The 13,351-nt window shown below is 31.8% G+C and overlaps 1 protein-coding gene across 1 annotated transcript; it reads left to right on the top strand.

Annotated features, from left to right (window-relative positions):
* Positions 1-3,749: 3,749 nt before the first annotated feature.
* LOC125820342 (cysteine-rich receptor-like protein kinase 25) lies at positions 3,750-6,809 on the top strand. Its single transcript, XM_049499780.1, has 6 exons — positions 3,750-4,554; positions 5,383-5,519; positions 5,608-5,818; positions 5,912-6,149; positions 6,239-6,383; positions 6,495-6,809. The coding sequence occupies exons 1-6, from the start codon at positions 3,750-3,752 to the stop codon at positions 6,807-6,809; spliced, it is 1,851 nt and encodes a 616-aa protein (XP_049355737.1).
* The last annotated feature ends 6,542 nt before the right edge of the window (positions 6,810-13,351 follow it).

Raw genomic sequence — 13,351 nt, 5'->3', positions numbered from 1 at the left:
GATACAGACATTGATGTTGAGACAGATGATGTGTAATACTATGATGTGGTCGTGATATGGTTGTGATTGAGATATGTGATGTGTAATACTATAATGTGGCCGTGATATGGTTGTGATTGAGAGAGGTGATGTGTAATACTATGATGTGGTCGTGATATGGTTGTGATTGAGACATGTGATATGTAATACTATGATGTGGTCGTGATATGGTTGTGATTGAGACAAGTGATGTGTAATACTATGATGTGGTCATGATATGGTTGTGATTGAGACAGGTGATGTGTAATACTATGATGTGATCGTGATATGGTTGTGATTGATGACATGTGCATATTCATTATTTATCCCATGTGTGAACTATCTGTTGCATGAGTTTTGAGACACTGATATGAGGATGGATGGATATGAGACACAATTGAGACTAGCTCCGGCTAGAGATATATGAGATGGACTAGCTCCGGCTAGCGATTTGGATGTCGATGGGATCTGGGTCCGGCGGTGATACATGGTCCATGTGTGGCCCCCATGGGTTCTGATTTGAGTATTCAGCGCGGACTGATTACGTCAACAGATGTGTATCGTAGGACAGACATACATCACGACTACATGACATCATTATTGCATTTTGCATCGCATTTGCCTTATCTTTGTCTGTGATGTGTGGATTGTATCAGTTTACCCTTCTTATGTGGAAATTGATCTATTTGCTCTTATTTGTTGATCTGAGGTTGATGAGGATATACTGTTGGTTCTGGCTGTTGAATATGATATGTTTTGTAAAGGAGTAGTTTGTAGCTGCTAGTTTTGCTTAGTTTAGAGTTACTTGCGAGTACTTGTGGTTTTCGGTATTCACCCTTGCTTCTACACAATTGTGTAGGTTGACAGCTCTCTCAGATTCGGCTTAGTATTTTCTTTAGCAGATTGAGCTTCGGGACATACTCAAGAGGTAGCGGTTCATTCCAGACGTGCCCTTGAGTTATCTTTACTTTCAGTTTTGTTCTATTCGAGAACTATACTCTGAGACTTGTATATTTTTATTCGAATTCTGTATTTAGAGGTTTGTACATGTGACAACCAAATTCTGAGTAGTGTTGAGTCTTAATTAAAGTCTTCCGCTTATTTATTATCTTTTATTCTCGTATTTCTACCTCTCTATCGTTGTGGTTGGGTTAGGCTGACGTGTCCGGTGGGAAATGGACACGTGCCATCACATCCGGATTTGGGGTGTGACATAAAGTTTGTCAACTTATTACTTATAGTATTATGTTAACAATTTATATAATGATTGCCTCAGTAAAAGAATATTTTTCAATGTTGAATTCATAAAATATTACTTAAAATTAATAATTAAAAACGATATTAGAAAAAATCATTTTAAGAAAAGATATCAAGTAATAATTTGCACTTAAAAAGTTTTAAAAAATAAATAACTATATTTGATATTTATATAGATTTTAGGCCTCACTTAAATTTTGTTTTATGCCTCAAATTACGTTGAGCCGCCCCTGCTTGCAAGTTGCTTGAGTAATTTCATGAAGTACTTATTATCTATTATTAGTACATGTACTAAATGAGGGACGATATTTAGTCGTCACGACACATCACCAACCTTGCATGTTGCTTGAGTAATTTCATGGAGTATGTGTTATTTATTATAATTAGCACATGTATTGATTCATTATGATTGTTCAATCTTTATTTTTCACCCTGCTCTTAAAAGAATAAAGTTTTGAAAGAAGGTTTTTTTTTTTTAATTAAAGTGTCTATTTTGAAAAGAAATTATTATATTTAGAATTGCTATTTGCAATTGAGTTTGATGTTTCAAATCACTTTATTTAGATTCCATTTTCTTGTGTCTATTTGATACTTTTTTTCCATTTTTTTCTAATGTCATAATTACATTTTTCTTCTGATAAGCAAATTAAAGGTGAAAAAGACTTGTATTCATGTATGTAGTTGAAATTTGAATTGTATTGTCAATAATGGGAGGAACTATCACTAGACCACACACTAATAGAAGTGATTTATACATAGTTATTTCAAATCCACACATGTATGTTGAATATAGTTGTGACAAAATTGATCGAATTTTAAATAGATCAAACATCATATAATTGATGTTTGAATTGTATATAGTCAATAATGGAAAGAGGGTGAATTAAACGTGTGAATACGAATTTCATGAAACTCAATAGCTGTGATTCATATAATGTATTCATATTAAGAAATTAAATTTATTAAAATTTAATTAATATTAAATTTAAAATCAAAATATTATCATTTAAAGTTACTATTATAAAATTTTAAATCTATAAAATTAAAATTCTGATTCCACATTTGATAGCAGATGAAACGATTGAGACATATTCCATAGTCATGTTGTGGTGCAGGTTACTGTTTTTTTGTTTTGCTTTGTGACTTGCATTCTTTTACTTGGTGATCTTCCACGTACGCCTTTTAAATTTTCTAATTCACATAAAAAAGAATTTTTATATTATCAAATCATTTAAAAGATAGATAATGTACATATAACTATAAATAAAATAAAAAAGTGTAAATTGCTTGATTAAGTCTGTGTGAATAAGTTAAATCTAAAAAAAAATATGCATATAGATTTTCAATTTAAAAGGAAGAGTAAATTCTTATCTTATAAAAATTGTTTAAGATATAAAGGTAAAATTCTGAATCAATTCTTAAATCAAATATTTCAAATTCGAGTATTATTGAATATGAAAAAAGTCATGTGAGGAAGCACTTTTCTTTTAATGAGTCGTGTGTGACACAAATTTAAAGTATACGATGCCGAGTGAAATTGGAAAAAAAAAAGAGAGAAGAAAATCTTGAATATTATGTACGGACAAAAATCCCCCTGTTTAAATCATTCATCATATTAATCAATGACTAATCAAGGCCAAGGAGGAAGATTCTCAAAGGGTGCTCCACTAGTCATTGATGTTGAAACTTTGACCTGTTGGTCAATGAAGAATTTAAATTATATACATTAATAGTATAATTTCGTTTACACTATAGATGTTAATTAATTGATGATCGTGATGACTAATGATGTTGATTATGTGTGTCGTCTGTGATGGCATTGACTGATGATGGTGGTTCTTGGTAGTATTTTATTGTATAATGGTTGGAAGTAGTGAGTAATTGTGGTTGTTGGTGGTGCCGATTAATTATTAGTAGTGGAATGATATTGATATCTAATGGCGGTGAAGAATGATGATACCAGTTAACAATATATAATGTTGACTAATGGTAGTAATCATCAACGGTAAATAAATAGTGAATGCAATAATAGTTGGTGACGATGATTGCAAATGATGTCTAATGGCGATGGCGATTGATTTTGGTGATTGCTGATAGTGGTGGTTGTGGATGGTAGGTGGTGGTAGTTATGGTTGAAATGGTGATGGGGGAAGCATAATATGGAATAGTGGTGAATTGTCATCTTTATATATATTCTCAAAATAGACATTTTAATGATATTAGGCCTTGATTATAGATCTTAATCATTCTGATCCATTAAGTAATTATAAATTTTAAAAAACAAACACACTTAATGATTAAGATCTGAATGATTAAGATTAAAACAAATAGACTTAATTATTGAGATCTGAATTATTACGATTAAGACATTCATTCAGAGTGAAAACAAAGGAAGGTACTTCACTCATCATCTATAAATTTGCGTTTTCTCTCAACTTGATGAAGTACACTAGTGTATTGTTCAATTTTGCATAATGTCTAGTTTGAATATCCCAATATACCTTGTGCTTTTCTTGATTAGCCAAAGTATTACCACAATATTAGCACTTGATGACCATTATTGCTGCCCAAACACAACTACGTATAACAATATAACAAACACCTCTTACAATTCCAACCTCAATTTGCTACTTTCAAATCTTTCTTCTGCCTCTAGAGAACATCTTTTTTACAATTTCTCCATCGATGGCACCGATAATTTCGAAACAATTTACGGTCTTTTCATTTGTCGAGGTGATATGTTAAGCGTAAATTGTCAAGATTTTGTAACAAGAGCTGTTAAAGACATAATCTTGTCATGCCCCGGTAGCAAAACGGCTGTATTATGGTGGGATGATTGCATGTTACGTTACTCGAATCAATCAATATTCCCCGATCCAAACTATGGATCCATAATTAACAATCCATCGACACCTTTTGTCATATATAACACTATTACAATTACCAATAATGAACAAAGAAGGTTCAAACAGATTTTAGGGAAAATTATGGATGACGTAACAACTCGGGCTGCTAGTGATGATCGATCGATAGACAGGAAAATTGCAATTAGGGAAGCTAAGTTCAGTGTTAACACAACAATTTATGCCTTAGCTCAATGCATTCCTCATATGTCTTCTAAAGATTGCATAAATTGCCTTGAAAATACCATCAAAGTTTTAAACAAGTGTCGTGATGTATATAGAGGTGCTAGAGTTCAATTTCCTAATTGTTTTATGAGACATGAAGTGTACCACTTCTACAATAATACTAAGCCACCTGCTTTGTCCCATAATCAAGGTACATTTTACTACTCTCCCTGTTCTATTTTATATGAGTTATAGTCTGATTTGACACATAGTTTACGATAAATTTTTACCTTTATCCCCCCACCACTCACACACACAAATATGTAAGCATGCTATCTTTTCTTTTAATTTAATTGGATAAATGACGAAATGAAAAGTATTTTGAGCGTGTTCTTATCTTAACTCTTAAATTAAATATAATATTTATATTTGGTATAAGTCGACATTGTGCTAGTATGGGTTTGTGTCCCATTGATATTGACCCAAAAAAAGTTTTTACCTAAAGAAGGTATACGTAACATTCTATTAATTAATGTAATAATATTCTTCATCTATATTCCAACCATATGTCTCTTTTATATCAACTGATGAAATTTAGATGAATTCGTATTTATTATCTGACGCTCGATAATAATATGATGGTTGGAAATATCACATCAAAAATTAAATAGAAAGCATTAATAGAATGAATTCAAATTCTTGAATGGCGTAGTCAAAAACCCTTCGTCAAATATCGAAAATTATTTTTTATATGTATATACTAAATTTTAAACATCATTAACGAATTTTCTGACTTCGCCAGGGCATGACGGAAATCCAAAAAAAGAAGTACTAATTATTTGTGCAGTGGTTGCCATTGTAATTCTTTTGTTTCTACTATCAATTGGAGTCTTTCATTTGCTACTAAGGAGAAGAAGGATGAAAAGAAATAATAAAACTCTTAAGGAGATGAATGGTAATTAATTAAATCTCAATTATTTAATACAATTCAAGTCCATTGATTTCTTAATTGACTAACTTTTTTTTAATTAATTATATACATGTGTTGCAGTTGATCTTAGTGAGATTTTAACTGCTGAATCATTGCAATATGACTTTAGTACAATTGAAGCTGCCACTAACTTCTTTTCTATGGAAAACAAAATTGGTGTAGGTGGATTTGGTGATGTCTATAAGGTAACATGTTCAAATTAGACCATATAATAATTTTTTAGATATAAGTTATATATACTGACAACATAAATATATTTTACATGATCATCAGGGGGAACTTGGTAATGGACAAGAGATAGCTGTAAAACGGCTATCAAGAAGGTCAAGTCAAGGTGTTGAAGAATTTAAGAATGAAGTTGTACTTGTCGCTAAGCTTCAACATAGAAATTTAGTGAGACTCTTAGGTTTTTGCTTGGAAGGAGAAGAAAAAATACTCATCTACGAGTTCGTGTCCAACAAAAGCCTTGACTATTTCTTATTTGGTACGCTTGTTTATACGTCTCACTTTTCTTTTTTAATTAGATTGTTATATACAGTATTTCTCTAATTTCAATGTCTCACGTGATATGATTAAGATACGAAGAAACAAGCAATGTTGGATTGGTCAGTACGTGACAAGATTATTAGAGCAATAGTACGAGGATTAGTTTATCTTCATGAAGATTCTCGTCCTCGAATCATACATCGTGATCTCAAAGCAAGCAATATTTTGTTAGACAAAGATATGAACCCTAAAATTTCAGATTTTGGCATGGCTAGAATATTTGGAGTTGACCAAATTGAAGGAAGCACTAACATAATTGTTGGAACATAGTAAGTGTTGGTTTAAAAAACTTTTTTTTAATCGATTCGTTATAGTATAGAAAAATGTTAATTATTGTGATTTATTGTTCTTTTAATAGCGGCTACATGTCCCCGGAGTATGCAATGCATGGTCAATTCTCAGTGAAATCAGATGTTTTTAGTTTTGGTGTGCTTCTTTTGGAGATAATAAGTGGAAAAAGAAGAAATAATAAAGAAGATAAATTTGATGACCTGCTTGTCCATGTAAGTGCAAATTAATTTACTTTAATCACATTATGTTTATGCATAAAGTAATTTTAATATTTTTATCCTAATTTATTAAGATTATATTATAATAAATGTTGATATTTATAGGCATGGAAGTTGTGGAAAGATGGTAGAGCAATGGAACTTGTTGATCCATCTCTTATTGGTGACTCAAATTCAATGTCTAAAATCATGAGATGTATACATATTGGATTGTTATGTGTTCAAATTGATTTGGATGGAAGACCTACAACTACTTTGATATCTCATATTCTCAGTATTGATTCTGCTATTCTATCAGAGCCAAATCAACCAGCGTCTTTTAAAGATTATTCTACATTAGGAAATATCGATCAACTCAAAAGTATTTTCATCCCGTCATCTAGTTTTGAGGAATTAATTACTGAAATCTACCCAAGATAGTATTGTATACCAAAGGTCAGCACGTATATATATATAGCGACTTAATTATATTGTCACAAAAAGTCTTTTATGATGATTTTTTTTCACTTTTTGCAGTTCTATTTCTTGTAGTTATAAAAATTTACTTTTCGATGTGTTTTAATTCTTCTGTTGGATTTATGTATTCTACAGACAATAATAAGATATCAGTGTATCAAATTGTCATGTTTAATAGTTCTAGCTATCTTATTTGAATAAAAGACTATTTGATAATTTTAGCAAACAAATAATTTAATATTAGTTAGTTATAATGTAAGAATGAACAAATTGATTCGTTGGATCAAATAAGGCATTATTTGTCTATCATGACTTCATTAGAAATCGGATCGTAACAAAAATCTTATGACTATCAAATGAAAACATACATAAATCCAAATTGAAAAGCAATCTCTTATCAGTATGTAATAGGAATTGATCTTTTTGTTACAAAAGACTTTCTATGGTGATTTAAAAGTCGAGAATAGTCTATACACGTGGTGCTCATGGATATTGTCACAACCCAGACCATCGTAATTGACACCCACACTAACCCTTCGGTGGGAGAACCATTAATACTAATTAGCTAACCAACTTTAAACAAAATACTAAGGCATTTAAGTTACGGAAGCTAGTTAAATGCTAAGGAAAGAAATAGGGAGTTCCCATAAACTCCAAACAAAAGTCTAACAACTAAAACAAATGCGGAAATACTACCTAGAACCTGAAAGTCAATGTACCAAAACATATGACAAGATCCATAAGTCTAACAAGAAGGGTTACAACCCCAAACTAATGCACTAACAACTAACTAGAAAGTCTAAGTCTGAAATGTGGACTTAGACAGAAAGAGAAATCATGGATGCCCGAAAGAACTGGCTCACCCTTGAATTCGAACGATCACAAATCTTCTAAGCGAGGTCTGTCAATAGCCGCTTGAAGATGTCTTGTACTTAACAACGAAAGAGCAAGTGCAATATCAGTACACAACCACAGTGTACTAGTAGGATCACACGGCTATCCTACTAAGTGTAACATACATAAGTTAATACAACAATACAATAATATGCATACACCGAACATATACAATATCATCAACATTTACGAATAACGAATAGTTTCACAATTCTCAAATATCACCGTTATATAAAGTCATTGGTCCTCTCATAGAACCCAAACCCAGACTGTTAGCATACCGAAACGTGGTACCCGATCCAAGGTTTATGCCAGAACGTGGCAACCGATCTCATATTTATGCCGGAACGTGACAACCGATCCAAGTTAGTGTGTCGGAACACAACACCCGATCCATTCAACAAGCCACAATCACAAGTATATTCTCACAATTATACAAGCAAGTCATGATTTCATGGCATTCATCATTCATATATCTTCATTTACAATTAATGTGATCAATAATGCAACATTCACATACATACATGTATCATAATGAAGCAAGAATAAACATACATCACACAATCATAGAATCACGATCATCACCTACCTCGAAACAAGCTTGAAACCCTTAAGAAACTTGATTCTTCCCTTTTCGGATTCGTTCCGCTTGTTCTCGGTCTACAAACAATTAATTTAACACATGAATCAATAAACAATAACTAATTACCTGAATTACTAACAATTCTATCAACCCTAGATCATACCCATGATCCTCATACCCAGATTAGGGCCTTTTCCACCATAATCCCAGATCAAAACCCTTCCCCATTGATAATTACCTATTAGGTTACGTTCTACGCATCAAAAAACGGATTCAGGGAGTAAAAATCTTACCTTTAGCCTCAAGAATGGTGGAAAACTATTAAGAAAAGCCCTAGGTTCGTGTCATAGCTCTCAAGTTCGAAAATTATAGAATAAAACGTTGTTGGGGTTTATTTCTGACTTTAAATCGCGTCTGTCCCGCCACAACGATATCACCCAGCTATAGCGCCACCTTGGCGGCAGAAAATACCGTTATAGTAGTTTGCACAAAACAGTGAGCAAAATTAATAATTCCAAGACCCCATTTCACAGCACACCTTCATCCAATGACACTCAGAAACTACCCATTCACGCTAATATCAGTTTCAGGAGTTCTACTCACCCGAATTCAATTCCGTAAAGTCGTACGGGTTCCTTAACGTCTTATCTATCTACTCATGTGATCAAATTCATATTTAGATCACCTAATTGCTACTAGATTTCCCTAGATCGCACAGACTCCGATTTCGTCCAAATCTGGACTAGGTTGAAAAATTCCAAGTTACTACGAAAAAGATTTCCGACCCAAAAAAATCTCCGTTGGCTTTGCTATAATGACGGGAACAGGTCGTTACAGATATACTACCTCGGGTAAACTTCAGTGTTTGAATCTTTGAAAACCAACAATGAAATGCTTGTGGGTTCATTCATATTTTCTTTTTTAGAATAACCCCTAAAAAATGCTGGTCGATTTGACTCTGACAGAATAGTAGAATCCCTACTGAGAATATGAGCTATCAAAGTAGTTGTAGGTCTTTCATCCAAATCATTTTGAACACATAACAATTCGATATGTATACATCTCATGTTTTAGACATTGAGTTTGAGTCACCAATAAGAGATGGATCTACGACTTTCGTGCCTATAAATTTATAGATGCCGAACAAGTAAAAAATCATTTAATATCAATGCCAAACAAGTACCCCCCTAGACTATGACTGAAATTACAGAGACACACCTTAACTAAACTAAGGTCCTATTACACCTCTGAACTTATTTTTTTGTAATTTGATACACCTTTTTGGCCTACGTGGCCTCCAAACATTTCCCGCATGCCTCACCTAAGTGGAGTCACGGAGTGTGACACGTAAGTCAAAAGGTGTACAAAATTACACGAAAAATGAGTTCAGGGGAGTAGTAGGACCTTACTTTAGTTAAGGTGTGTCTCTGCAATTTCGGTCATAGTCTAGGGGGTTCCTTGTGTCTTTTCCCAAATAATTTAATTAAAGCTTTACATGTATCATCACTTAATTTTATCAAGAGGAGAGGGGGTGGGGAGGGAGACAATTTTAATCCGAAAATTAATGTTAAGAGTAATTAGAATTCAAAAGGTAGAAGGTGAGACATTTTTAACCTACATTTAAGAAAAATTGACAAAAATAAACAACCATCAATATTATTTTTTTTTGTACATAACTACAACATACAATTTTGATGCATACATATATATATATATATATATATATATATATATATATATATATATATTTTATTATTATTTTTTTTTTTTTTTTTTTTATTTTTTTTATATATGGCTAGAGAATATAATTACTTTTGTCAACCGATAAAATATATACCTCATACGTAAGGGTTGGGGGCACAACATGTGCGTTAGGAATTTTTTTAACTTCTTTTCTATTTTTTATATTGTTAACGTATACAATTTAAATTCTTCGTTGACAGGCAATTCTTAATGAAGTTTAAAAATCAGTGATTGACAAAGCACCTTAGCTCTTAGAAACTTCCTTATTGCCTTGTGTCCATAACACCGGCCAATAATTTGCACCTAGGACTCCCCCTCTTTTTCTCGAACTAGTGTCACCATCGATTACTATTTAAATTTTGACCTTTCTTAAAAAATTTGTATAAATATTTTAGATATATGGAGAGTTGGGGGAGTAGTACGTGAAGTCTCACCATATTTTGTACATATTTTGGTAGTATGAGCCATTTTACATAAATTAGGTGTTTTGTTTTTTTTCAGGTTTTCGTGTGTTAGCCCATGAAAGTTTTGGTGATATAACTTCCGGACAATTTTTTTTGCAAAACCTATACCAAACCCTCCGTTTAGAGTTGGGGGAGCAGTATGTGAAGCCTCACATCTTTTGTACATATTTTGGGCATTTAGGAGACATTTTATAGGAATTAGACGATTTTCTCAATTTTTCGTGTGTGTTAGTCCATGAATATTTTGGTGATATGGTTTCAGGATGATTTTTTGTAAAACCTTTATGGAACCCTTCGCACGGAGTTGGGGGAGGAGTACGTGAAGCCTCACCATATTTTGTACATATATTGGTCATTTAGGAAACATTTTATAGGAATTAGACGATTTTCTCAGTTTTTCATGTGTATTAGCCCATGAATATTTTGGAGATGGCTTCTAGACGATTTTTTTTTCAAAACCTTTACGGTACCCTCTCTAAGGAGTTGGGGTAGCAGTACGTGACGCCTCACCATTTTTTTTTCACATATTTTTGACATTTAGTAGTCATCTTACAAAAAATATGTGATTTTCTCATTTCACATATTTTTTCACCTTTACGGTATCCCATGATTTTTTTAGCTTTTGTATTTACAAAAATCGGTCGTGATAGTAGGTGGAACGATTGAGACATATTCCATAGTCATGTTGTGGTACAAGTTATTTTTTTTATTTTTATTTTTGCTTTGTGACTTGCACTTAAGCCTTTTAAAGTTTCTAATTCACTTAGAATTTTTTTTTATATTATCGGATTATTAAAAAGATAATATACATATAACTATCGTGCATAAATAAGTGAAATTAATAATATTAAAAAGTAAAGCAAACAATGTACTAATGAAAAGTGTGTAAACTGCTCAATTAAGTCTGTGCGGATAAGTTAAATCTAAAATTAAAAATAGGCATTTAGATTTTTAATTTAAAAGGGAGAGTAAACTCTTATCTTATAAAAATAGTTTTATATGATATCAAGCTAAAATTCAGATTTGAATACTGATTATTAAAACACTTTTCTCTTACTGAGCCTCACGCCATCGAAATTTAAATTAATCGAGATCTCAATTGAAGTATATGATACCGAGTGAAATTGGAAAAAAGAAGAAGAGAAAAACTTGAATATTATGTACTAATCACTCATGTTTAAATCGTTAATCATATCAATCAATGACTAATCAAGACCAAGGAGGAATATTCTCTCCACTAATTACTCATGTTGAAACTTTGACTTACTAGTCAACTAAGAATCTAAATTATATGTACATTAATAGTATAATTTCTTCTTTTATATCATATTATTAATTAATCGATTATAACAAGTTATTCTCCTAATTATTTTATTATTATTAAATCAGATTTGTCATGAAAATTTAGTTACTATTGGATGTGAACTTAAATTGATGTAAACGTTGATTGTGTGCAAAACTTAAACTCCTTATTAATGAAATCCTAGTTAACAACCAATAACAAATTAAGGCTTTATTTGTTTTTATAAATATTAAGACGGTTGAATATTAAGATGTTGCATTAAGATCTGAATATTAAATAATTAATATTATTTATTTTTTCAATATTTGAATATATAAAATTTATTTTTTCCAAACATAACAAATATAAAATTAAAATAAAATACTAAATTGATTTGATATTATATCAATAAAAAAAATTTTTATAGTGATTGATGTCAGTGATGACTAATGATGGTGATTGTGTATGTCTTTTGGGATGATGGTGGTTGTGGGTTGTGTCTTATGGTATAATGGTTGACAGCAGTGATTAATTGCAGTTGTTATTGGTGAAGACTGATAATTAATAGTGGAATGATATTGATACCTAATGACGCTGGAGAATGATGACGAAAGTTAACGATATATAATATTTGACTAATGGTGGTAATTATCGATAGCAAATAGTGAATGTAATAATGGTTGGTGATGATGATTGCAAATAATGTCAAATGATCGTGACGATTGATTTTGGTGATTGCCGGTAGTAGTGGTTGTGGATGGTAGGTGGTGGTGTGATTGATGGTGGTGGTAGTTATGATTGAAATAGTGATGAGTGAAAACAAAATATGGAGTAGCGATGAATTGCCATCTTTATATAAATATCTTAATAATATTAAGTCTTAATCATTCAGATCTATTAAGTGGTTATAAAATAAGAAAAAACATACTTAATAATTAAGATCTGAATGATTAAAATTCAATTGTTAAAAATAGACTTAATTATTGTGATCTGAATGACTACGATTAAGACCTTCACTAGTAGCAAACCAACTAAGTCTTTCAGTCATCATCTATAAATTTGCCCCATCTCTCAACTTGAAGAAGCACTAGAGAATAGTTCAATTTTGCATAATGTCTAGTTTGAATATCCCAATATACCTTGTGCTTTTCTTGATCAGCCAAAGTATTACCACAATATTTGCTCTTGATGACCATTATTACTGCCCAAACACAACTACTTATAACAATATAACAAACACCTCTTACAATCCAACCTCAATTTGCTACTTTCAAATCTTTCTTCTGCCTCTAGAGAACATCTTTTTTACAATTTCTCCATCGATGGCACCGATAATTTCGAAACAATTTACGGTCTTTTCATTTGTCGAGGTGATATGTTAAGCGTAAATTGTCAAGATTTTGTAACAAGAGCTGTTAAAGACATAATCTTGTCATGCCCCGGTAGCAAAACGGCTGTATTATGGTGGGATGATTGCATGTTACGTTACTCGAATCAATCAATATTCCCCGATCCAAACTATGGATCCATAATTAACAAT

This window comes from Solanum verrucosum, unplaced genomic scaffold (genome assembly GCF_900185275.1).
Source record: "Solanum verrucosum unplaced genomic scaffold, falcon-dt-bn FXZP01000229.1, whole genome shotgun sequence".
NCBI classification, from domain to species: domain Eukaryota; kingdom Viridiplantae; phylum Streptophyta; class Magnoliopsida; order Solanales; family Solanaceae; genus Solanum; species Solanum verrucosum.
The sequence above is the reverse complement of the archived record's forward strand: the minus strand, read 5'-3'. Positions and strand labels throughout refer to the sequence as shown.